Below are 26,253 nucleotides of genomic sequence, written 5' to 3'. Positions count from 1 at the left end.
CCGGGAGCTTACCCAACCAGTCTCTTCACCGTTGTTTTGCATGTGCGCTCAAAAACCCACTTGCCTCACAGCCAAGTTCGTGCTTTTGGGGCTCGTGACGAGGCTCCGGCTCTCGGTGGCTCTGCGACTCGCCATCAGTGGGGTTCCGCGGGTCCCTCGGTCCCAGTCACCTCCACCGTGGTCCCAAAAGCCCTTTGGGGCCCCACCACCATGCCCCTTTGGCTAAGGCGTCCTGCCCAATGTGGGCCATTGAGCCCCCTGCCCAGCACAGGGCACCCATGGGTGCAACAAGGGGCTTCCAAAGAGGACAAGAGGGAGCAGAAGCAGAGGAGGGGGACACAGCTTTTGGGGCAAGGGGCTCCCCCCTGCCCTAGAGGCTCCCGGGGAGTGTGTTTGCATGTGTGGGATTGAGCAGGAGCCCTTTGAAGCCCAGATAAGCCGAAAGGGAGCGTTCCAAACGAGCCAAACCAGTTTTGGGGCCATCTCTCCCACCAGCGCCGGAGCCGTGGCTCCACACTGCACCCAGTGCTCGCCAGCCCCCTTTGCCCACCACCACCCCTGTGCTCAGCCCCACAGCCGGCCCTATAGAGAGCTGCTGGGCCACAGGCTTGGGGCTGGTGCTCATCTCTGTCTCCCCCCCCCATCCCGCAGGACCCAACAAGCCCAAATCCAGCACTCCCCCGGGGCAGGGCGAGCCGCTCAGCAAACGCCTCTCCCTCTTGCTCCTCAAAAAGAGGGAAACTGCCCCAGCCCCGCTGTCATTTGGGGTTCCCCTGCCCTACCAAAGCTGACATCGGAGAGGCTCAGTGTCCCCAGCAGGGTGAGCGGTGACAGCGCTGGTAGCAGCAGCTCCAGCGGGAGCACTGCCCGCTCTGACGGCTGGAAAAGTTGTGCCTAAGGAAAAGTGGCTTTGGGGATCATGCTGCCCACAAATTTTGGGGTCGGCGTGGCCGCCTGCCCCACCTGGGACTTCTCAGCCCTGAGGCCACCTCCTGGTGCAGCAGGCAGAGCCCTCACCCACAACAAAGCACTGAAAAAGGGCTCGAAAACAAGGGCAGCTGGGCGAGGAGTGGCATCATGGGGATAAAATCCCGCTGCCTGCCCTCTGCCCTCATCCCGCAGCAGAGCAACCCCAACAGCACATCCTGGGGTGACCTGAGGGACATTTCAGCTCCCTGGGGGTGTTCAGCCTCGCTGCATCACCCCCACGAGGGGCAAGGATGCCCCACAGCCTGCTTTTAGCCCCTGCTCCCGCAGTGGGGTGAGCTCCCCGTGTGGGGCATGGGCGGGTGGAGCCCAGGTGTGGGGTGGAGGCTCCCCAATCTCCCTGCAAGCCCGGGCGTGCATCAAAGGCACCCGGCTGCCTCCTCCTCCTCCTCCCCCCTTTTTCTGCACGTTGCCACCCAAAAGAGCAGATCCTCACCCCGTACCCGGCCTCCTCCTGCTCTGCCTCGAGGTGCAGGGTGACATGGGGCTGGGAGGGAAGGAAATCCCAGCCAAGACATTGATTTTATTTTTTAAGAATTAAAAAAAAAAAAGAAAAAAACAACGAACAAACAAACAAACAAACAAACAAAAACAACAGACAGAACTTCCTGAAAACAGCTTCCTACCTCATAATTTCACAGAAATTAGCTTGGAAACGTTGTTTGCTCTCCCCTGCTCCCGATACCTGCTTCGGGCTCTGCCCTTTCCCCCCCCCACAGCCCACCCTCCCGGGCCTAAGCATCGCCAGCTCGTCCTGCTTGAGGGGGTCCAGGAAGGGGCTCTGCCCCTGCCCCAGCCACCCACAGCAGCGGGGGCAAAGCCGAGCCCTCTTCTCCCCTCCAAGCCTGCCTCTGGGGATCCCGCTGGCCTTGGACCCCCACCCTGAAGGTATCTGCTCCGGCAGCCCCCCTGCAGAAGCTTGGCACTGGCATTTTTGGGGGGGATGCAGAGTGGGCACCGCCTGCGAACTTGGGTACTGCGTTTCTGGGTACCGCTTTTTTGGGTACCCTTTTCTGGGTACCTCTTTTTTTGGTACCTTTTTTTTGGGGTACCTCTTTTCTGGGGTACCTCTTTCTCACCTCCAGCATCGCCGGCGCAGCACAGCCCCAGGGCTCAGCCCGGAGGCTTCGCCCCTCCTGACAGCAGGATGCCCGTCGCCCCAGCGCTAATGAGTTAATAAATTCGTTTCTGACTAAGAAATTAGACCCTTAAGAAAAAAACCACGAGCCCGCTTTCGCCCACCCACCCCCCGTTCCCCGTATCGCCCCCCCAAAGTAACTGCGGTTCGTTGAGAGATCCTGGTGGCAGCAAGTGCCCTCCGTGCCAGCACCGGTGGCCACGGGCAGGGGTTGGGGACAGCCAGGTGGTGGCGGTGGTGGCCGACCTCTGGTGGGGCCTGGCAGCTGCAGGCCGGGCTCGGGGCGCTAGTCCTTGGGCGGCTTCTTGCTGCGGGTGTTCCACATGCCGCGCTTGGAGTGGTAGTAGTGGTAAAAGTTCCTGAGACGTAAGCGCTCCACCTCCAGCCCGCTCTGAAGGACCCTGCAGCCGGACAGAGGGACAAACGCTCAGGGAAAAGGAGGGCACGGACACAGCTGGGGGCGCCCCAAAGCCAGGTTGTGGCCTTGGGAAGCTGAACACCTCCTCGGAGGTGGCTCCAAGGTGCAGGTGACACAACCTGCCCATGGGAAGGGCACAAAGCAGAGCGGAGGCCAGCTATGCCCATAGGGGAGGGTTCAGGGGTCCCGGTGCCCCCATCCTCACCTGTCCAGGAGCTCCCAGTCCTCCCCGCCCCAACGGTCCCTGAACTCCTCCGTGTTCATCCCTCCGACACGGTCGAAGTCTGACTTGTAGATGCCGAAGAGGCCAAAGCCATTTACCTCCCAGTAACCTGCGGGGGAGAGCAGCGGGACCCCCGCCCCGCCAAACCATCACCCTGGGGTGCTCCCTACGGCCCGCTGAGCCCCAGCCATGGGAGCACCCCCCTTTCAGCCACCCCTTTCCACCATGGGTCTGTCCCCATCACTGCCACCTCCTGCTGTGGGTGGTTCACAGGGTGACACCACAGCTTTTGGAGCACCCTTGGGCTCCAAACCCCGTCTCACCAAAGCAGACCACGCTCATCCTCTCACGTCACCCAGCACGGCTGTAACCCACGCGATCCTGGGGCACGCGGGAGGCATCGCCCAGGGGACTGCTCACCGTTGGGCTCCCGCGGGGAGCTGCCGCAGCTCAGCCTCATGACGATGGGCGCGTAGGCCAGCTTCCCCTCCACGCAGTGCTTTCGGATGCTGTCCAGGATGTTGGCAGGGAAGTGGATGTGCAGGTCGCACAGGAACACGATGCTGTGCCCGTCCTGCAGCAGGGGGACAAGACGTGGCCACAAGGCTTGTGGACAGACAGCCCCAAGCCCCCACCAGAAGCCACAAGCAAGGGGAGCTCACCTCGACCATGTCCACGCCAGCCTGGAGCCCAGCTGAGCGCTCGAAGTTGCCCATGCGCCGCAGGTACTGGTAGCTGGGGAGAGAGCCCGCGGCAGTCAGTGTTGGTGGTGGAAGGGGACACAAGGGAGAGGGACTGAGAATAGCAGCGAGGATTGGCCCTGTGAGCCTCGTGAGGACCACGGTGGGACGTGGATGGGGTTGAGGGGTCTTTGGGGTAGGTTACCGGGGCAGCTTGGCATCCTGCAGGGCTTTCTCGACGTCCATGTCATCGCTGTCAAAGTCCACCAGGATGACGTTGAAGTTGGCGTCCTTTGTAGCCTCATACAGACCGGCCATGTCCGAGATGAACTGCTGGACCCAGCGCGCTTGGTTCTTCACTGCCAGGCACAGCCACAGAAGTCTCTCAGACCTCGGGATCCCAGCGCTGGAAGTCCCAAGAGCACGCCCAACCACACCAGCACCCCATCTCACGAGACCAGATAACCTCAGCATCACTAAGGACCTGGCCTCCTGAGACAGCCCTGCTCAGTGGTTGCCCAAGACCCCAGAAAACATGCTCGGCCCTACCATGGTCATGGGGATGTCCCTACACCCCTCTGCCCAACACAGCCACGGTTCATACCCTCTTGGCTGCCAGCACACCCTTGGGCCAGCCACGTCCTGCCGTCACCTACCAGGTACCACGAAGTGCACCATGATGTCCTGCTTCCAGCTGAGCTGCAGGGGCTGGCACAGGATGGGTTTGCCATACAAGACGCTCCAGGCGCTGGGCTGGGGCTCGGTGGCCCCCAGGGCCGGCCCCTCAGGGTTGGTCTCGGCACTGTCGTCCTGCTTGCCGTGGTGCAGGAGCACATAGACGTACTCGGAGAGCCGCACCGTGCGCTGGCCCCGCTCCGCCAGCTCCAGCTCCAGCAGGTAGCGGTTCCCTCGGGCCGTGTCCCGGCGCTTCTCCACGTTGACGATCCGCAGAAGGGTGTAGATGCTGCAGGGAGAGGAGAAGCAGCTGAAGCCACCACCTCCACGAGCTCTGCTCCCCGTGCTTGAGGGGCTGGGCTGAACCTGCTATCACCTAAACACCTTCTACAACTCTGTAACGTGTCTGTCCACGTGGGAAGCGGTGGGTATTGTTTACCTGGGCTTCAGCAACGCGTTTGATGCTGTTTCCCACAGCCTTCTACTAGACAAACTGCCAAGACACAGACTGGACAGGTGGGCTGTAAGATGGGCCAGCAGGTTGCACTCAGAGGATGCTGAGCAATGACTTTTACTCAGGCTAAAGAACCCGAGCGAAGTCTGGAGGAGTTGGGTCTGTTCACCCTGGGGGGACCTCATCACAATATTCCTGTTCTTAAAGGGCAGCTACAAGGAGGACCAAGGCTCTCTCTTCCCTAGGAGCCACATCAAGACAAGGTACAGCAGGCACAAGCCGCACCAGGAGAGGTTCTGTCTTGATATAAGCCAATTTAAACCAATTTTTTTTATTATTTTTTTTAAACAGTGAGAACAACCACTCACTGGAACAACATGCCCAGGAACACGGTAGCATCCCCACCACCGGAGGTTTTCAAGATGTGACTAGAAAGGGTGTCAGGCAATCTCATCTAGTCTCCTTTTTCCCTCCCCAGAGGTTGGGCCCGATGATCTTCCAAGGTCCCTTCCAACCTCCATGACTCTAACCCAACGTTGGGATCCCCCAAGTCCCAAAAAGCCAAAGGGGGCAAAAAGGCAGGTCCCCACACCTCCCTCCTGCCCCCTGCTGCCTCCCTACCCGCCATTCTTCTCGTTGAGCTTCTCCATGTACTGGGCCACCACGTCGACCACCTCGCTCTCGCTCAGCTGCAGGTTGCCCGAGACATTGCAGCGCAGGTCGTTCCAGTCGGATCTCAGGAGCTCGAAGTCCACCGAGCTGACGCTGAACGTCCTCTGCCAGTTGATGGAGTCCTCCAGCCAGCTCTGCGGCAGCTCTGCCGTCTCGTAGCTGTAGTCCGAGACCTCCTCCTCTTCCTCCTCCTCCTGGCCCTTTCCCTCCTGCTGGGACGCCGTCAGCTCCGACATCTTCAGAAAGGATGTCACCCTCGTCCCCACCTCGGAGGAGTTGTAATCGGTGGTGGCAGCCACCCTGCCCGGGGCAGCAGTCATGTCCTCGTGGGTCTCCCGGCTGAAGATCCCCTCGGCCCCCAGTTCTTCCCATTTGTTCACCCGCTCCCACCTCCTGCTTCCCATCCACGTGCTCTTCCTCCTGGCCGCGTCTCTTTCTTTGGAGATGTTGCTCAAGAGCCAAGGGGTCCGGTGGCCGGGCACAGCTCGGAGCTTGCTGGAGGTGATGGGATGCCTCTGAGGGGTCCTGGAGCGAAGGTGCACTTTCTTCAGAGGCTTTGGGTACAGGAAGATGCTGGGGAAGGCAGGCTCCTGGGCAGGGGTTTTGCGCTTGCCCATCTGCAGCCTGGTCACGTACACCTTCTCCTGGGTTTTCTGTTTTTTTTTGTCCTTCTTGGGTGCCACGGGCTTGTTGGGACCTGGTGTTTTGGCTCTGCCACCAAAGATGGGAACAGAGAAGTGGGGTTGGTGGCTCAGGGTCCCAGCATGCTTGGAGGATGCCAGCAGCCCTAGTTCATCTTCCTTGCCCTCACTGGGCTCCTGGGGTAGCCACTGGAGCATCCTCCCGTTGACTCGCTCCTGCATGGGTCCTGTAGCCCCATAGCCATGGGGACCCTCGAGGGTGGCTGCAGGGCTAGGGGTAGCCAGGGGCACGCTCCACCTTCCCATGCCCGCCTCATCCTGCGCCTGGTCCTGTTTGCGGCGAAAGCTGTAGTACTCCAGCTCGTCCCCATAATCCCTGGTGATCGGCAGGATCTCCTTCTTTTTGGCTCTGGTTACCAGCTCGAGGTTTTTCTTGGCTTCAGGAGGTGGGTCGGTAGGCTCAGGGCTGTCTGCTCCATCCTCCTCCTCCTCATCGTCCTCAAGAAAATCTAGGGAGCAAAGCCAGAGGTAAATACCCGGAGGGTTCAGGCCATTCTGCAGCACGATGGCTCAAGACAAGCAGGCAAAGCTCGTCTCCCTAAGGAGGATAAACCTGAAAACTGCCCCGAGGTGAGGGAGACTGAGGTGGCAGGTGCTGAGTGATACACGCCAAGAACAGGGGTGAGAGACTCTGCTAATTAACCCCTCCAAACCTCGGCTAATTAACCCCTCCGAATCCTGGCACTACTCCCATTTCACCTGGGAACAAACCGAGCCTGCACCAAGAGCAAGGCAGGCTCTGAAAAAAAAAAAATTAATTCCCCCCAGGAATCCCTGCCTGCACGGGCATCCCCAAAGTCCACACTGGTCCCAGCTTGGAGAGATCAAGCCAATGCTGAATCAAGCCCAGGTGATGCTAATAACAGAAGAGGAGAGGTAGAGCAATCGGATAATTAAATAGTGGGCTTGTGGGACAAGAGGGGGAAAAACCACGCCTGTCTACTCTTACAGATGCTGCAGCCACAGCTGCTTTCAGCCGGGGAGATGTGGCTTCAAAAAGCAGGGAGGGTGAGCCCCTGAGCCCCCAGCAGCAGCACATCACCGGAGGCATCCCGATATGCTGCCTCTCGCAGCGGGTGGGCTGGTGGGTCAGGATGCCAGGTCCTCAGCCCCGTGCCAAGCTGCTGAGAGATGCCCGAAAGCTGCCAGCGGGCGGGCATGACTCACTGTCTGGGCTGAGGAAGAGAAACGCTCGCTGGCGTGGGTCCTCCTCTTCCTCATCCATCTTCATGTACTTATAAAAACCAAACCTGGGAGACGGAGATGAAAGATGAGGTCCTGCAGATAAGGGAGGGGTGCTCGCGGGCGGGCGGGTGCGTGCTGCCTCGCACACACACATACGGGTGCACGGGGGAACGTCCCCAACCACAGCCCAGCTCTGGGATGGGAGCTGGGACCCCAAACCCAGCCCAGGAGCCCACAAGATGGGGTAGGAGCCAGCCTGGAGGTGGCTTTTTGCTGGGGACAAGGTTTGGGGTCGCGGCCCGACACTTACTTCTCCAGGTAGAGCGGGGACTCCCGATAGAAGCACTTGTTCTCGGTCTCCATGTGAGTGAGGCGCGTGAAGTCGTTGGGGTACACGAAGGAGAGGTAGACCTGGGGAGCCGAGCACACGGCCGTCACCCCTGCGCAGGGTGGGCTCACTCTGAGGACGTGGGGGACGGGTGGGGGGCACCCCAACAGCCAGGAGACCTCAGCTCCAGCCCAGCACCACAAACACACCGTGGGGTGCTCATTTTGGATCCCCCCGGGTCAAGGGGGGGAAGCTCAGCCTGACCCTCCCGATGGGGACGGCTCCTGGAGTTTAACCAGGTGGACACGGCCCTGCCAAGCCAAACCCCGAAATGAGGGCAGGAGCTTTGGCAGGTGTCCCGTGGGAGTGTGACCCCATTCCTCCCGCAGGTGTCGGGGAGAGACACTTACGAATTGCAGGCCCTGGTAGCGGGCGATGGGGAAGTCCTTCACCACGTAGGTGGGGCTGTAGGCACAGGGCACCAGCACGTTCTCCACTCGAGATGACTCTATAGCAGGGGCTGAAGAGAGGCAGCTGCAGCTCAGCCCCCAGCCTGTGCTCTTCCACCCCTGCAGCCCCCTCCCACGTTACAGTTTGTAGCCCAGACCCTCCCAAATTGCCCCCTGCAGAGCTGTCCTTCACCCTCAAGACGGGCAGAAGGCAGGGAAGATGCTCTAGGTACCTGGGGCAGCCAGGTCCTGCCTTTTTCGTTGAATCACAGGATGGTTTGGGTTGGAAGGGACCTAAGAAGTCACGGAGCAGTGCACGGACCTGGTCCCAGGCACTTACTGAGGAAGAAGGTGTCCCTGGGGTCAGGCTTCAGCATGTCAGCCCCATGTTCGTCCTGCTGGGCCTCCCAGAGGTAGCTCCCGCTGTGGCTGGCCAGGGACTGCGGGATGTGCTCTACGTGGTTCATCTTCAGGGACGACTCGTCTGCGGGGAGCGAGGGCAGAGCCTGAACCCCGTGGACACCCACTGCAGGGCTCGCCCTCCAGCCAGCCTCCGAGCACCATCTCACCTTCCCTAAGGAGCTGGGAGCATCCTCCAAGGTGGCACATCCCAGCCACTGGCCTCATCCCACCTGGAGGGCTCAGGGGATTGGGGATTCCCCCTCCTGTCCCCATTTGTTCATCCAGGACACAGTGTGGGAGAGGGGAGCCCTGGGGACCCCCCTGTGACTGTGGGGGGAACCCGGCTGAGTGGGGAACCCCACTGCTCAGCACCGGTTCCTGTGTCCCCCCCCTCGCCCAGCAGGGACACAAGGTTTGTGCCCCCAAAAGGAAACACACACACACGTGCTCTGCGACCCCAAACTGATGGTGGTCCTCCCTGGGAACAGCACATCCTACAGATTCCCAGCTCCTGCAGAGCCGAGGAGCCTGCACCAGCACAAACCCAGCTCCTTCAGCCCTCTCCCAGGCTTGCAGACCCTGTGACTAATCAGCCTGATAATTACTGACGTCAGCTAATGACACGAAGGGACAGGGTACGGCTGATCTCAGCCGGGAGCCCCAGCTCTGATTACAGCATCGCTCGCCACAAACACCAGGGATGGCAGCACTCGGAGGCTTCAGCTCCCAAGGACACGGGAATTAAGCCACCAGCGCTGTTCCCCTTCAAGCTGCAGGTAAACACACAGCGAGCTTGTTTGTGCCCTTTCTTCTATTTAAGGCTTCATGCGACACGTTGTCCTTGGCTGTTAAGCAGCCCCCAGAGCGCCCAAGGGGAGGTCACCGTGCTCTGGCCACCTCGGTCCCACGCAGAGCCGCCTGTCCCTAGCACCCAAGGGTGCCCTGCGAGGCAACGGGCGGGTCCCAAAGCCAGCAGCACCAAAACCGCTGCTTTTTGCTGGGAAGTGTGGGGAGACGTGGGACACGTTGCCTCGGATCAACAGACCCAGGGCTCCCCATACAGCAAACCAAGGTCGGGCTGCAGCCCCTGGAAAAGGCTGGAGCAAAGGAAAGGGAAAATCTTTTGTAGGAACCCCAAGGAGAGGCACCTCCCGCGTGGCTTGGCTTTTCCCTGGGATGCTGCTGGGCTCCAAAGGGAGCTCGGCGGCAGGAGGGTGCCAACACTGATGGATAGTGGCTGGGGGGGATTTATCTCAGCCTCATCCATCTCCTGGGCACCGGCATCAGCGTCTCAGCCCCCTCCATCCCTCTTCTCCCCACTGATCCCCATGCGCTGCCAATCCTGTGGCCTCATCAAAAACCTTCGAGGGCATGTTTGATGACCGGCTCTTAAGCACGGTGAGTGCAGGACCCATCTATCAAGCGCTTTCTTGCTGCCAGGCCGGGGAAGGGGCAGGAAGCAGAAGATCTATAGATTTAATTAACCCCCCTGCCATCCATCCCCACCCAGACGACAGCTCCTCATAACTCAGGGCCGGGCCAAGGAGCTGAGCTGCTCACCGAGGAACCAGATCTCTTTAGGAGGGTGGAGGCTGAAGTGCAGCAGCCCTGGGAGCTGCGTTTCCATGGCGTGTCACCTCCAACATCCCGTTTTTGGGAGGTGGGGTGCCCAGGGAGCTCCCGGGAGGTCCTTACCTGTGTACAGAGAGATGTAGGAGGAGTCGATCACCTCGAACTTCAAGCTGGGAAGGAAAACTCGCCACTAGGAAAAGAAGGACAAGGAGGATCAGTGGGAGGATGGGTCCTCATCCACCCTCAGCTCCCGGGAATTCTTCTGCATCGTTCCCAGCCCCAACCCTGCAGGGGTGGAAGGAGAGGTAGGTCTGACCCTACGCAGGTCCAGACCCATCTCCTGCCTTAACCCAAGGTGGTCTGGGCTTATTCCCTGGGTGGCTGGGAAGAACGAGGCTCCCAGAGGTGGGACAGAGCGTCTCATGCTACCTCCTGGCTGGGACTGCCACATATCCCAGTTATTTGTGGTCCTTCCAGGCCAGGCAGGACACATCCAGCTCTGCTTCAGCAGCAGCCTATTTACTAGCATCAACATCACAGGGGCAGCACAAACGTGGGCAGTGCCTTGGCAGGGCAGGGACAACGTCAAGGATCAAGACCGTGACCAAAGCCCTAAAATACCCCGAGCCCCAAAAGCACATCCTCCTTCCTCTGTCTCTCCCCAGGGCTGCGAAACGCCAGTGGTGAGGACCACAACCCACACCAGTCACCACAGGAAACCAGCACAGACCAAAGCGGGTCACAAAGCAACCCGCAGCAAATTCCTGCTGCTTTCTTCACGACTCGTTTCAGCGCAGCTGAAGCTGATTTGGGGCACGTTGAGTGTGCATTGACTTACGAGGGTCTTCCCAGCTGCCTGCACCGATGTGACTACATGTTAAAAGCATGCCTTCAGATGGATTCGAGCCTTCGTCCAGACAAGCCTTTAAGTTCCCCCAGGGAGAGATGCATTAGGGTCCTTTTTTGTTGTTGTTTCTTTGCAACCATCTGCGAGGCTTCCCTCCCTCCAGCAAAAAAATGCCTTCCCCACACCCCCCCCCCATTTGTTTTTCACATCAGAAATCCAGATCTTATCAGTGCTAGATGCACTGGGACCGGAGCCCTCAGAGGGTGAGGTTGAGAGGTGGGGAGGAGAGAGGCGAGGAAGGGGAGTTGTCAGCCTCTCTCTGATGCTTTGCTGGCACAAGTCTGACAGCAGTGATTAATGGCTGTTTGGGAGAAAGGAAACCTTGGCAAAAGAGCCGACATCTTCCCCTCCCAAAAAAAAAAAAAAAAGCCCGAGCTCCTGAGATGTACGCTTCAGGGCTGCGCAGGCAAGGCAGGCAAGTTCAGATTTGAAGCTCCTGGTATCTCCAAAAGGAGGGGGGAGGAAGAAAAAAGGGACCCAAAGTAACAAGGGGGGCTGACAGCTCGAGGTGACAGTCAGACAGTCCTGGATCAGACCTGTGGCTGTCCCGATCTTACCCACAGTCTGGGCTCCCCCAAAAAGGGACCTTTCCTCCTTTTCCAGCCCAATTCTCTTCTGCACAGAGCAAGAGGGAAGGGGAGGGGATGGGACTGGCTGTGCAGCGCTGGTGTCTGACCACCACTGCAGCCCAGAGCAGAGTCACTCTGTTAGAATCCATTACAGGAGGTCCAAGGGCACAAATGAGGGATGACGGGGTCTTTAGGTCCCTAAAGGCCGTCGACATGCAGGGATCGGACAAGCTGGGAGAAAAGCGTGTGTAGGAACAGCCCAGGTGAGCAAGTCCCAGCTCTGCTCCAAACCAAGGGGAAATCCTGGCTTTGCTTCGGGGTAAAGCACTTGAAGGCACACCAGGAAAAGCCCCGTTAATGGCTTTGACGACGCGATGAAATGAAGCTGGGAGGAGGAGCACAGGGAGCATTTACTCACCCCAACCTCCACATGGTCCGAACCTCGGTCATCTTGCTTATGGAGCAGCTCGAAGTAGTAGCGTCTGGATGACATGAGGCTGCATAACAGGAGAAAAGGCTGTTTAGGAAATACGCCTGCTACTGCTTCCAGCACGACGAGGAGCCCCTGGACCCTCAGGGCCAGAGGAGCTCTCTGGAAACTGCCTCTGCCTTGCTCACGTGTGGCTAAACTTCTTGGGGTGGGGAGAAAGGCACCGCGAGTGGGATACCTGCTGCCCAACTCGACTGTGGAGAAGCCTTATAAGAATTGCTAGTCCCCACCTCGTAGAGCCCAACACATCTGAGCCCCAAGCTAGTGGTGTTTTTTTGGGGGAAGGGCTTTTTTTTTGGAGGAAGAGCTGGTCAGGGTCAGGGCGCAGCTTACCGCAGAGGCTTGGAGACCTGCGAGCTGAACTTGGTGAACTCCCCCGGGGCCGTCCACTCAGTGCCCAGCTGGAGGAAGGAAAAAAGAGCATGTGAGAACCGCTGGGCCAAGCAGGCATGAGCCCAAATTCAGACAGGCAGCAAGGAGCAATCCTGAGGTGGAGAAGAAGCCAGGCTGAGATGGCCTGGCACTTCCCAGGAGGACGAAGCAGCAGCAGAAGCTGCCTCTGGCAAAGTCACCCACGGACTCTGCTTGCTCCTTTTAAGAGCTGCTGCAGCATAGGGACTCATCGAAGGGAGATTTTGTGGCAGGGACAGTCCTATGGGTTTGAGACACCGTTAGCTAAGTACTGGGGATCCCCACAGCGCAGTGGGGCAGGACATTAGCATGCTGGAAACGAGAGGCACCCCAAGGGAGGAGCTGCCCTCAGCAGGAGCTCAAGGACGACGGTGCGTACCTTGCCCACAAACGCAGCCAGCCGGGAGTTGGACGGGCTCTCGTCAGAGCTGAGCCAGAACTCCGAGTTGTCATCTGATGCCACGGAAAACTGGAAATCCCCTGGGGAGAGCAGAGGAGAAGGTCACCACGGAGGGATACAGCAGTCCTGGAGGGCTGGGATGGGTGCTTGAAGGTGACAGCTTCTCCTTGTGACCCAGGAAAACAGAGGGATGGAAGGGCAGAGGCGACAGGCTGGCCCAGACCCCACGCTGTGCTCTCCTGGGTGGGATCAGGGCTTTGTCTCCATTCAAAACAACCATGGAAAAGGGTCTTTGCCTCAAAGGGGCAAGCCAGGGGATTTGGGACTCCCTTCTGTCCTCATATGGTCCAAGAAGGGGGGAGGAGGCAGCTTCTCCTCATCGCAGCAGGGGGAGAAGAGGCCGAGCTCCATCACTCACCATCCTTGAAGGGGTGGATGTAGCCAAAAATCCTCAGCCCGTAGTTCTTCCACTTGGGCGACACGGCCAGCTTCTTCACTGTGGTGCGGGTCTGGGGACGCGAAAACACCCACGGTTCATGCCTTGCACCACCACCACCCGCCCCTTGTCCTCCTGGGGTCTCATACCCCTAAAACCAGAGGGGACACAGCAGTCCCATCACCACCCAGATCCCTCCAACTCAGATCTGGAGCTCGGCTGGCTCCAACGGGAACGACCTGCCTGAACAGGACCCAAAACCTGAAGGCTAAGGTCTCAGGGAAGGGCCAAGCTCACAGCAAGGGGAGATGAAGCAGCACCCAGAGAGGGGCGAGCAACCCCCCTCTCCCACACACCTCCTTTGGGTCTGGGACTCACGTGGGGAAAAAGCGGAAAGTGGAGGTTCTTCCTCAGGTGCCTCACGGCTCCTCCGCACCAGTCTTCGAAGACGTGCAGGTTTGCCTTCCCTTTGTACTGCGGGAGGAGAGTGCCGGGGAAGAGGGGGAGAGGTAACAGGACAGTGTCAGGGAAGGCTGAAATGTGGACACCCACGGCCCATCACCCACACTAACAACCAAGAGAAAGGCTGATCCCCAGCCCTGTGCCAGCCCCACGGTCACAGCACCCAACCCCAGCAGATAATCCTCCTCCTGCTGCTCTGACAGCATCCTTTGGCTCACCAGCAGGCTCATACAAGGGCTGATTCCCTTATGGGTATGGCAGCAAAAGCTCAGCTCCATCATCACCCATCCCCATTGGCACCAGAAGGCTGGGTGGAGGGAACCACGCGATGCTCCCACGTCCCTGGACAGCAGGGTTGTGGCTGTGCTCCCCCTCCACCATCACCTCCTGCCTGCATACCTGTTCATCCCAGGGCAAAGCCTGCTTGGTCAGGTTGAGTTTGGGGTGCCTGGTGGCTCGGTCAGACCACGAGCCCCTGGAAAGCCAGCCATCCAAATCCTGTGCGTCCTGCCAAGGAAGCAGGAGAGGGAGGTGAGAGACGCAGGGCATCGGGGCCAGCCCGCTGCAGGAGGAGGCCCCCCTACACGTAAACGTCTCATTTGGGATGTCAAGCGTTTCCAAACCAAGGGGAAAGCTTTCCAGGATAAATGCAAAGGAAAGCAGAGCACCCCAGCACAGAAAAATATTGGCGAGGCATCCCAGGGAGCAGGGCTTCAAAAAATGTTCCAGCTAAACTCATTTCCCATCCTCTGTCGAAAGTGCCCCTGCTCCTAAACAGCACGCCTTCTGTGCATCCAAAACACTTGGCCGGTCCTACAGGCTCCTGGAAAGGGAGCATTTGGGGCTTTGTTTCCAAAAGAGCAGAAGCCTGGGCAATAATGCAACCAGTGCATCTGCGCCTCCCTGCTCCCCTCTTCCTTTAAAGGGGATTAGGTTAATCCCATCACTCGCGCCTCATAATTTAGAAGGGCTTAGGGGAACAGTCACTTGCCGAAAGTGGCACAGAAGAGCCGTGTGCTTTCGGAGCTTCCCCTGCACTAACACTGGCAGAGGCCAGAGCAAGCAGATGAGCTCAAGATAAGGAAGGACGGGAAGGGACGAGCGACACGGGGCCAAAATGTCACCCTTCAGCCCCAGTGCCCTCCGAGCAGGGACATGCTGTGTGGGCACTGAGGCTGCCTGACCCCAGAGGACTCCCAGTCTCCCATGGACTTGGACAGGGAAGGAAAGACAGTGCCATCCCCCCCAAAAGAGGAGCCAAGTGTCCCCAAAACCAGCAGTAAGAACCGCAGTGCCAGCAAAGCCCAGCCCGTTAAGATGTGCAGCGTCAAGGAAATAATTAGCAAAGTTTGCCTAAATGAGCTCATTACCGTCCCGGAGGAGGGGAGCGATGCCCTTGGAAGGCATTATTAGGGAGGAGGCGTAATCGTGCTCCCTGGGAAAGCCAGGATGCAATTACAGAGCAGCCTCACCAGAACAGCCCAGCATTGGGGCCAGGGTGTCCTGCACACGGGAACAGGAAAAACAGCAAAAATTAAAAAAAAAGACCAAAACTAAAGTATCGGTGGTGCCAACAGCAAGATCCACTCTGATGCCTGGCACACGCTTGGAGCGCAGTGGGAGTAAAGTTTCCCATCTTTGCTTTTAAGCTGCAGCTGTTGCTCTGGATTCAGGGAGCCTCTTCGATGCCTCTCCAGGCATCCAACCTGCTCCGAAGCATCTTTGGCACGCAGCGAAGGGCTGCTCTTTTGGTAAGCAATGGGGCTTGCTGTCCCCATCCCGAGAGCCACAACAGGACCTGGGGCTAAGGAACAGGGAAAATAAGGAGGGGACAGCCCACGTGGCTCCACTAAGGGCAGATCGTGCCTGACAAAGCTGGTGGCCTCTCCATCCTCGGAGCCCCCTGCTCTGCTTGGCCAGGTGCTGAGCCAGGGACTCGGGCCAGGGATCTCGGCCGGTCCCACCCCACCCCAGACACGTTACGGCTCCCGTTGTCACCTGCTCCTCCTCGCGGCTCTCGCTGGAGTCCTCGGCCTTCCCTCGACGTGCCGATGCCTGGGCCGACGCCAGCCGCCTGCCGGGGTCCGTCACCTCCGCCAGCCGCTCTCCATCTGCAACACCAACAGGGAACCGGTGACACCACGGCCACCCCCTCATCACAGGTCCCGCTGGCATCCCTCACCCTGACAGGCTGTGGGTGCCCCATCCCTGGAGGTGTTCAACGACCGCTTGGACGAGGCCCTGGGCAGCCTGATCTAGCGGCTGGCATCCCTCTGCCCATGGCGGGGGGTTGGAACTGGGTGATCTTTGAGGTCCCTTCCACCCAGCGCCATCCTACGACCCCCCCCCCACAAGATGTTCCTGGGCTTTCCTGAAGCCACCTCCTGGCCCTGGGACAGGGATGGACGGGGTGACAGTGAGGCGGGTTCTGGCTGCAATTCCCTTTGTGGCATTCGCGTCCTAAGCAGCTTGCGGTGGCTCACCAGCATCAGGTTTAATTACTCCTCTCACAGCCCTTTGACGTAAGAGATGGGATAAGCTCCCGCGGGACCTCGGCTGCCTGTCCAGCTACGGGGACAGCGCTGAGCTCTGCCGTGAATTAAACTCGATCCAAGCATGGCGTGGAAAATAAAAGCGCAGAACATCCTGAGGTGGGAGGTACCCACGAGGATCACCAAGGCCAAATCCTGACTCCACACAAGGCAACCAAAGAGCCAAGCCATCTAGGAGCATTGCCCAAACGCTTCTTGAACACCGGCATGCCTGGGGCCATAACCACGTCCATGGGCAGCCTGTTCTGGTGCTTTCTCAGTGAAGATCCTTTTCCTAATACCCACTAGAAACCTCCTCTGATGTATCTTCAAGCAATCCCCTCGCATCCCACCACCAGAGAAAAGAGGTCAGCACCCCCTCTGCGCTCCCCACCATGGGGACACGGCGGGCAGCCAGGGGGTCTCCTCCTCTTCTCCAAGCTGAACCAAACAAGCATCCTCAGCTGCTCCTCCTAAGCCGTGCCCTCTGGGCTTTTCACCACCTTTGCTGCCCTCCTTTGGGCACACTAATATTTTCATACCCTTCTCACATCGTGGAGCCCAAAACGTCACGCAGCCTATGCATGCAGCCCGGGTGGGATGCTCCCATCTACCCAGCTCTCTCCGTAGGGCCTCCCTACCCTCAAGGGAACCAACAGCTCTTCTTAATTTAGCATCATCTGCAAACTTACTTAGTTTAGGACTCAACCCACGTCCCAGCGCTCTGATGTAACCGGAGAGAAACCAGCCCAGCCTGCCCCATGGGCTGTGCATGGGACAAGGACAGGCCCCAGCCCTCCTCCCGCAGGTCCCCAGCTCTCCCGGGGCATCCCACACCTCTGAGCTCACCACGCTGACCCCCTTTCCCCCCCCAAAAAAATCTCTCCCAATATATCTTCCTGCCTGCCAACACCAAGCTAAAGGGAAAGAAGGGATCCTACACCCACCGAGGGAGCTTGGGGACCCACTGCAGATGGCTTCGTTACCGGGTGCTGCGATAATTAGCGCCAGCCTACAGGCTCCCCTCTGCAGCTTGCACTGATCTTCCTCAGCTGCCAGGGAGGGTTCGCATTAAAACGCCCTCGCTTCGCAGTGTGAAAATAATCTGCTTCCCCCAAAATAACAGAGCAGACTTGAAAACTGCATTAGCTATCTCTGGGAGGGGCGGCAAACCCCCTTCGCTCACCACAACAGATGGATGCCTGCGAAACTTTTAAACAAGCACGGAGGACCCCAAAACCAGCACGGCAGCCCCCCGATGTCCACAGCGGGGTTCCCCCTTACCAACCACCCCGCACCCTGGTGAGAAACCCTCTCGGGGAGCCCAAAATGCCACGAGCAGCGACGGGTCCCCACAGACAGCAGGAGGAGTGGGGTGTCCTCCACATTTCGGTGCCCCCCACTCTCCATCCCCTCATCTGGCAGCCCCGGGGGGCTCGTCCCTACCCGAGTCCATTAGCATTCAGGCGGCCGCGCAGCCCATGTCTCCTTGGAGATGGCGGCACAAATCCCGTCCCCAGCGCAGCGCGGGAACAGGAAATTAAGCTCTAAAGCCCCCTTATTCTGCTCTCAGCCATTATTCAGCCCTGGCAGCTTCAGCTTTCTCCTGGCAGCTCCCTGCCTCCCTCCCACGTCTTCAGATACGCATCGCTCCTCCTGCGACCCCACCGAGGCCAAGATGGGGAGCGTCGCGGGGGGGAAAGCGAGCAGGTCCAGCTCTGCAGACCCTCCCCGTTCCCATACACCCTCTCTGGGATGACCTGAGCCAGCTGCAGGACACGGAGGCATGAGGCTGTGCCCTTGTGTTCGCTGCATGGATGCTGCCCCAAGTTTGGGGTCTGGTATACGAGGTACTGGGGAAATTGGAGCGAGGTTAGCAGAAACGCATGCAGAGAAAGAGGAGTCACCACACGGAGGCAGGCACCTGCCTCTACCCCACGCAAAGCAGAGTCTGAGATGCAAAAATTCAATTTTGGCCATGCAAAACCAGCCAGGGTGAGGTCGGTCCCCGAGCACACCATCGTCACCTCCCCCAGCAAGACAGCCGTGGAGCAGGAGGTGCCGCTGCTCCTACATCCCCCAGCCTTACGGTCCTCTACGGGAACACCATGGCAAGAGATGCTCTTGCCAATGAATTCACTCATATCCCAGCCCTGCCACTACAAATTCATTAGGGCAGGGTTAATTGCGCCTGCAAGCTTTCGGCAAAACCCTCTCTTCTCAGCAGGGATAGGGAAGCAAGCGTGTGCTCAGAGAGGTGGCCACATCCCAGGAGGAGGAAAAGCGCCAGCAAAGCCTTGGAAAAAGGTTTCTGCGACAGTGTTTGTTCTTCTGCAATTCAAATATGGGGTAGGAAAGTCAAGGACAGGCTTTGGCCCAAAAAATAAGTGCTAATCAGCCTGGCTGCTGCATGTGGGAACTGAAAATGAGCACCCCCCCTTGAGAAAGGGAGGGAAAGGCCAGCATCTCATACCAGCCAGCAGCAGGTTGGGAAGGAAAAGGCTGCCCGAGATGGAGCCCGTCAGCACGGGAGCGAAGGTCTGTCCCTGGGGGACGAGCCAGACCTCTGGTTTTCCACGACGGCAGCCACACGAACCCGCTCCGTGCCGCTCCGGCCAGCCGGGACCGCGGCGCACAGAGGCCCTTTCAAGCTGCCAATTCCTGCCTTCCTCTTCCCCTCCTGCTCCGCCGGCGGCACGCGGCTGGCTCGCCCCGAACACAGCCCCTTTCTTTGGGCAGGCTCCGGAGCTGGGATTTCTCCTGCTGCCTTGGTTCGAGGCCAACCCTGCCAGCTCAGGGGGAGATGCCCCTCGGTGATGCTTTCTCCCTAATCGTTCCCAAGGCGGTGCTGAGAGCTCGCTCTGCTCTTGCCCACCCAGAGGAGTCTCCAGGGATAAAGGCAAAGCCAGCGAGCCCAGCTGCCCGTCCCCAAATCCAGCAAACCAAGCTCCCCATCCCACCCCCTCCAGCTCTTTCCGTGTCCCTTGCATGGATGCGAGATGCTACAAGAGGGCTCGCAACCAGACACACGCCACCCCACTGGATGTAAAATCAGGGATGGATGTAAAACCCTCCCCACCTCTCCTCCAGCCCCAGCCAGGCTCGTGCAAGCCGTCTCCCTCCTCCCCGCTGTCATTATCAGCATCCCCAGGCAACGCCAAGAAAGAATAGAAGAGCAGCCCTCGCCTCCAAAGCAGAGGGTGCTGGAAGCCCGGCCCCAAAGAGGGGACAAAGGCACTGGCGAGCCTCATTGTTTGGCTCCTGGCCCCACTCCACAGCAAAGCCCAGAGGTCACAGCGAGGATAAAAGGCATAAAAGGCTCCTAGGAGATGCTGCTGTTCGGGGAGGAGCATCCCCTCCTCTCCTCTCCCTTCCCCTAAGCAAACCCCAACTGGGTGCTGCCAGCAAGACGAAAAGCGATGCACCCCAGTGCCAGATTTCCAAGCACATCAACCAGGTGGGATGTGGGACACAAATGGGTGATTTGCCATCACGTTCCCCCCGAGCCTTTGCCTGGTTGCTCCTCTCGCTGCTCATCCCCTCCTAGCAAGGTGCTGGTGAAGATACAGGTGAGGTGCTTGGGGCCAGGGAGAGCTGGAAATGAGGACAGTCAAGCATAATATTGAATTTGCACCAAAGCCCCCCAAAATCTTGTGCTAAAAAACAGAACAGAATTTGTAAATGCCACCACTGAGCCTCCAGGGTTTGGTTTCCCAGACTGCACAGCACCCACAGGGGGGCACAGAGGGATTTGGGGTTTGGCTGCCCCCCAAAAAGCCAGCAGCACTAGTGGTGCAGGATGTTCCAGCTGCCCCGATGAGCAAACCACGAGCAGAGCGATGCAAACGGGGATGGAGAGATGTTGCTGGGTGCTCCCAACCGAGAAATCTCCCCAGAGGCAAGCATCTGCTCTTGTCTTCCTCTTTCTGCCGAGCCGGAGATGCTAAAGCAAGCTGGATCTTACTCCAAGACAACCACCAGCAGCCCCTCCACCATCTGCCCCCGAAATATCGGCAGACCGGGCTGCACCAGTTGCAAAACCATCTCGGTGTCTTCAGAGCTGCATCCTTACAGCCCGACCCTCCTGGCGAAGAGATGCACAGAGGCAGCAGCTCAACTCACGCACAAGAAAGTGTGGAACAATCGGGATGGAGATGTAACAACCCCATCAGAGCCCAGCCCTGTGGTCTAACCAAGGCTACAGACAGAGTTTTACTGCTTACGGAAACCCAAACCCTGGGTTTGCTGCTCCTTGGCATCCCAAAGCTGCTCCCAGCACACCGGTGACGGGGTGAGATGCAGGAGCATCTGCTGAGGGCCAGGTTTTGGGTACGCTCAGTACCTGACCTCCCACCTTTTGGGGCTGAAACCCTTCGGCGAGATCTGCGCACGTCCTTTTCTCCTCCAGAGGCCGTGTGCTGACCTCGGAATTTTTGGGGTGCTTTTGAGCTCAGGAAGGGACTGGCACAAAGCTCTCCCAGCCCTGTCACCCCTCTCCAGGGGAGCCTGGCCTCCCCGAGGTGCCATCCCAGCAGATAATTACCAACAGCTCGGTGCTCGCCGCTGCCACACAGCCTCTGAGTCAGCAGCCAGCAGCGCGAGCTTCCCCCACCACCGGGCTGCCGAGCAGTTACAATCAGAGTCAATGCTGCAAACTCCTCCCAAGGCCACAAAAACCATCAGTGCATCTGTCCGGGAGGTTGGAATAAGGCAGGGGACCGCATGTGGCATCCCAAAGAGGGGCACGGAGCAGTGGCCAGGCGGGGATATTTCCCCTGACACTGCTGCTCCCGGCAGCTTCGCTTGTGCCACGGGAGACAGTAACGGTGGTTTCTTGGAGCCCATCAGGCTCCAAAACATCAACGCCTCAAACAGGCAGCCCCACATCCCCGTGCTTGGCCCTGAATCCTTCTGGTCACCCAGAGCTTCCCAGCTCCCACCTCCCTGCACCCCTGTCGGTCTCCATCCTCCCGTTTCATTTCGTTTGGCACCAGCCCCAAAGCACCCCATGGTGGCCAGCACCTGCGTTATGTCCTCCCCGTCCTCCCCCAGGAATTTCCAGCAGCCTTGGGTGCTTTTGAACCTTTCCTTTGCTTTTACATTAAATTTGAGAGGGCACAGAGGGGGGTGCCAGGCTGGGGACATCCCCACAGCAGGGATGTGGGCAGACACAGAGGAGATGGATGGTGACCCCAGCATCATTAGCCCCACAGCAAAAAGGAGACTTCAAACAAAGCCTGGAGACAAACAAGACAGGAAGAAATTCATTTTTAGCAGAAGCCCACATTAAAGAGACTGAGGAGTATTTTTTGTTGGGTTCTTTAATGTCTTTTTTTTTCCTCTCCTCTTTTTAAAAGGACTCGAGCTGTTGGAAGAGGTGATGCACCCCCCCTGCTGTGCAAAATGGTGCTGGGGAGGACCAGGACCCTGCAGAGCTACAGGGATGCTCCGGCACACGCTACACCATGTCCCAGCCCAGCCAGGCACTAGGCTCCAGTTCCTCCTCCCCTCATTTGGGGTCTCACCTGCTCAGGGTACCCACACTAGGGACCCTTTAGAGGATATCCTTTATATATAGCTCCTTTAAAGGACCCTTTAGAGGATAAAAGGCACCCTAAAGGAGCATCACCTGTCACAGCTCAGGATGCAGAGGGGATGCTGAGCCCCATCCCTGATAGTTTTGGGGTTTGTGCTGAGGCAGGAGCCATAAATGTGAACTCTCAGCCCCCTCCCAGACATCACAAAGGGGAAGCTAGAGGACTGTTTGGATCAATTAGGTGTAGCCCATCATTTCACTTCATTACCAAGCCTTGCAGTCGTCCCCACCCCGTTTTAAGGAGCAGCTCAGTGCTCACCCAGGGCAGAGGTGCCCAGGGCGGCTCAGAGCCGTGCTGCCACGTTTCCGAGCCACACGCCAGCTCGTTTTCCAGCCCCAAAGCCCCGAGACAGCCCCAGGCTACCCAGGACAGGGCTCGCTTGTCTGCCTGCCTCCTCCTCCTCCCCTTCCAGCAGCTCTTGGCAGGGCAGGAGCGGGTACAAAGAGCCGATTCAGGGCAGTGGGGCCGCAGTGAGGAGGGAAAGGGCTCCCTGGGGGAGGCCCAGGGGATAGCACGGAGGGGAAGACAGCGGCTCTGGGGACAGCAGCTGCCATCCGCTGCGCTCAGCCTCCCGGCGAGCACCGCTGTCCTTCCACAAGGGCGACCGAGCCTTTTCAAAGGGCTTTTTCCAATCCTCTCCCCTACCTGCACCTCTGGAGAAAGGAAAAAAAAGCCACCCAGCTTCACAAGTGTGCCAGCCTTCCAATTTAAAAAAAAAAAAAAAAAAAAAAAAAAAGCACATCATGAACCAAGGAGATGTGCTCGGGATGCTGCACGTCAGCCCGAATTCACTCCTTCCTGCTGTCCCTAGGGGCACAGGTGAGGACGGGGCATGGGGTGTGCAGGCAGTGATGCTCACAGCTCCTCCTGGAGAAGCGTGGTGCTCCCCGCTTCATACGGAGGTGGGAATTGCTCCAGCATCCAGCAGGGCCCCAGAAGGTTCAGGGCAGCTCGGCCAGCAGCTGGGCAGCTCGTGAGGTTCAGAAAGGCCAAGTGCAAGCACTTGCACCCAGCCTGTGCCAGCACAAGAGGGATGGAGTTGTCAGAGCAAGCTGGAAGACCTCCTCTATGAAAAGGGGCTGAGAGAGCTGGGCATGCTCAGCCTGGTAAAGAGATGGCTCTGGGGAGACCTCGTGGCAGCCTTTTCGTACTTAAAGGGGGCTCTTGAGAAAGATGGATAGGATGAGGGTTTAAAATTGTAGATTTAGAATGGAGGTAAGAAAGGAATCCTTCGCTCTGAGGGCAGTGAGGCGCTGAGCAGGCTGCCCCGAGGAGCTTCAGGTGCCCCGTGGCTGGATGAGCTCAAAGCTGGGTTGGACAGGGCTTTGGGCAACCTGGTCTGGTGGAAGGTGTCCTGCCCACAGCGTGGGGGTTGGACTAGCACGTCTTTTATGCCCCTTCCAACCCCAAACATTGTGATTTATGACCTCAGCACCCTCCAAACCAGCACCGCCTCTGCTCACAGCATTTTGGGGAGTTCTCTGGGCCACCCCGCACACCGAAACACACACACAGCAGCCACCATCTCACCCCATAAAAAGCCCTGCTAGGTTTTCCTCCCTGTTTTGGCTTTGGCTAGAGCCATCGCCCTCCTCCACCAAACACCCCACACCTGTTGCAGGACCCTCCCAAAACCAGGATCCCAGCACATCTGCTGCTCCTTTGGCACCAGCAAGAGCCCTGCGCATGCGATCGCTGCTCCAGCAAGGTGGCAGCCAGGGAGCAGGACCAGCCAAGCACCCCTGCTAAGAGCTATTTTAAATGTCTACTGTATTTTTTTTTGTCTGTTCTTCCCCTTTTTTTCATTTTATTTTTTTTTTCCTTTCCACCTGGCACGCAAGCATTTCCACCCCATTGACTCGGTGCGGTTTCCAGCCGGGAGAACACTGTAATGGTCTCATTATTTCAGATGAGGAATCTGTGTGTTAAATTAGGCAGAGAAGGGTAATTATCTACTTGTGGGAGATAAGGAGAAGGGGGGTATTTTTTTATCAGGGACACGATGCCAGCATGGTTCCCAGCTAAGTCCCCAACCACGCTGCTCCAGCTCCCTGTGTGAGTGCCTGCCAGGCCAATGAACCCCATGAACCCCCAAAAAATCCCCCCCACGTGCTCAGACCCCCTCCACACACACCTCTTGGCATGGCCCACCCCTACCTTGCCCCCAACAGAGCTGCCAGGAAGACTCACATCCCGCACCTTCAGCTTCCAGAAAGCCCGTGGGCTCTGTGCCACTTGGTTTAACGAGTAATTAACCCTTCCAAGCACCTCCTGCTGGCAGACACAAGCCAGGCAGCATCCTCTGAGGCAGGCTGAGAGGTCTTGGGCACCCTTTGGTTCTCTCGGGCACAGCTCCCCAGCCACCTCTCCCACTCCAGCGACAAGTGTCCCCAAAAATCCCCAAAGGCTGTGGGGCTGGGGACACCTCTAAGCTCAGAAGATCAGGTACCGGCCGTGCCAAAAGCTGTTTTTCCCCCAGTTTTTAGGCAGCCACGTCCCCAAATGCTGGGTCTGAATCTCTGCCACGTACACCACGGTGTGGATCGAGCCCAGAGCACCATCCTCACCCAGCACCTCCAAACCCACTTCTCCTCACACAGCCCTACAAGCGTTCCCCCTGCTGCAATCCCCAGGCTCTTTTTCCCCACCTTTCTCCCCCAAAACGAGGATCCCCCTGGCAGCTCGTCTTTTCAGCTGCAGCACGACTGCAGGGCTTTCTGCCAGGAGCCAGGGCACAGCGATGAATCTCGCTGCCACAGCACACAGCATCCCCTCGCCCCCCGAGCACCGTAACAGGCCAGCAGGGATGTGGGGCATGTACAGGAGGCAGCAGGGGAGAGCAGGAGCAGGCACCCACCGGGTTCAGCACCCTAAAACACAGCCAGGGAACGTGCTTTTGCTCTGAGCATCCTCCTCAGAGAAAAGGAAAACCTCACCCAGAGGGACTACAACAGACAGACAGCCGGGCTTGCCATCCCGCACCATCTGCCAGTCCCAAAAGAGGACTTTTCTGCCCTAAAAGATATCGGGCAGCCTCTTTGGGGTTAGACTTCTGTAATTTGGGGGTTTCCCGATGAGCCTGATCCTGCAGCGGAGAAAAGAAAACAAGCAGCGCTCCCCGCAAGTGCTCCTCAGAGATGATGCCCAAGCAAATCTCATTTCCTGCTCCTCTTATTGGCGTTATCCCGATTGCACCGGTGGGGCTTGAAAATCTGCAGGATCATGCTGCTCCTGCGGTCGGAAACTTTGGGTTTAGCAGCTGAGAGACTTCACCAGCCTCAACCTGCTCAGAAAAGTCATTTCTCCCCTCTACGAACACCAACTCCTTATTCCTTTCCCATGATTTTAGGGCACAAAGCATTTTAAAAAATAATAAGATGGGAGACAGGTTCTTCCTGCAAGCCCATCGGAAACGTTTCAAACTCAAGTTTTGGCCCACCTAGCAAATATTTCATGCAGTTTCATACCAGAAAAACAGCCCAACAAGGTGTGCAAGGCAGAAAACCGGGGGTCCATCAACGTGAAGCCCCTCACCCGGCTGCTCCCCTGGGGCTAAGCTTTTGGGGGAGCACAGCACCGGGCCCTCGGGGCTGGCCGTGCTGCAGTCTCCCACATCCTTTCCCAGGTGGAAAAGGGGTTTGGGGATTTTTGGGGGGGTCCCCATGGAGGGGATGGGGATGCTTCAGGGACAGGGACCTGCACCAGCGCCTGGGTGCCCCCGGGTTTAAGGCCGACTTTCTTTTGTTAGCACGGAGAAGAAGCAAATGGCTGGGAAGAGAGGTAGGAAACCCTCAAGGAAAGGAAATAATGGAGCAATAAATTTAAAAAATAATAAATAATAGTAATAGAAATAATAATTATGAAAATAATAGAATAATAATAATAATAAAATGAAATTAATAAATAATAATAGTAAAAGCCCCGAGGGATTCTCGGCTCCTTCTCGGCTCCCTCCCGAGGGTGTGGGGCTATGGATGGAGGTGACACCGCCTGTAGGGGAAATGTGGGATGGATGGGGCAAGCGGGGAGACACCGGGAGGGGGATCAACGCCCAGCGGGGGGTCCCGGTGATCCCAAGGGAGGGGTCCCGGGGGATGGGGATGGGGTGGGGGGAGTGTTACCTCTGCCGTAGGCGAAGGGGATGCGGAGGGCGCGCCCCTGGCGCACCAGGCTGATGTGGAGGTAGGTGAACCAGACGGCGAAGGTGAGCAGCGCCAGCAGCAGCAGCAGCTTCAGCTGCTTGCGGATCTTCTTCACCGGGAGCCGCGGCATCACCGCCCGCCGCCGCCCCTCCTCCTCCTCCTCCTCCTCCTACCGGTGTCTCTCCCCCTGCCAGCCGCCCACCGCGCCCCCAGCCCCCCGCCGCCGCCTAACCCCGGCCCCTCGGGCCCCCGGCAGCCACTAGGGGCCGGCAGCGGGGCAGGGGGGGCGGCGGCGGGGCTCGGCAGCCCCCGGCCCCCCGGAGCATCGCCGCCGCCCCGTGGCGCCGGGACCGGCGGGCGGGGGATGAATGGGGCGGCCGTGGGAACGCGGGGAGGGGGCGCCACCGATGAGCGACGGCGCCGC

At 58.5% G+C, this 26,253-nt stretch overlaps 1 protein-coding gene across 1 annotated transcript; it reads right to left on the bottom strand.

Moving 5' to 3' along the window:
- Window positions 1-1,558: 1,558 nt before the first annotated feature.
- B4GALNT4 (beta-1,4-N-acetyl-galactosaminyltransferase 4) lies at window positions 1,559-26,120 on the bottom strand. Its single transcript, XM_084519568.1, has 20 exons — window positions 25,809-26,120; window positions 15,558-15,670; window positions 13,959-14,066; window positions 13,476-13,571; window positions 13,080-13,170; window positions 12,641-12,741; window positions 12,184-12,251; window positions 11,779-11,857; window positions 10,008-10,074; window positions 8,251-8,394; window positions 7,872-7,981; window positions 7,444-7,544; window positions 7,116-7,198; window positions 5,197-6,397; window positions 4,103-4,410; window positions 3,652-3,805; window positions 3,429-3,501; window positions 3,187-3,340; window positions 2,749-2,875; window positions 1,559-2,526 (listed from the first exon to the last, which is right to left on the bottom strand). The coding sequence occupies exons 1-20, from the start codon at window positions 25,957-25,959 to the stop codon at window positions 2,412-2,414; spliced, it is 3,444 nt and encodes a 1,147-aa protein (XP_084375694.1). The 5' UTR covers window positions 25,960-26,120; the 3' UTR covers window positions 1,559-2,411.
- Between the last annotated feature and the right edge of the window lie 133 nt (window positions 26,121-26,253).

This window comes from Aythya ferina (genome assembly GCF_964211825.1).
Source record: "Aythya ferina genome assembly, chromosome: 5".
NCBI classification, from domain to species: Eukaryota; Metazoa; Chordata; class Aves; order Anseriformes; family Anatidae; genus Aythya; species Aythya ferina.
The sequence above is the reverse complement of the archived record's forward strand: the minus strand, read 5'-3'. Positions and strand labels throughout refer to the sequence as shown.

Excerpts from the sequence above, each read along its gene's own strand:
- B4GALNT4 (XM_084519568.1), bottom strand. The coding sequence starts at position 25,959 with ATGCCGCGGCTCCCGGTGAAGAAGATCCGCAAGCAGCTGAAGCTGCTG. Across the intron at positions 14,067-15,557 it reads AGAGCCGCGAGGAGGAGCAG|GACGCACAGGATTTGGATGG; the intron begins GTGACAACGGGA and ends CTTCCTTGGCAG. Across the intron at positions 7,545-7,871 it reads GCTACCAGGGCCTGCAATTC|GTCTACCTCTCCTTCGTGTA; the intron begins GTAAGTGTCTCT and ends TCGGCTCCCCAG.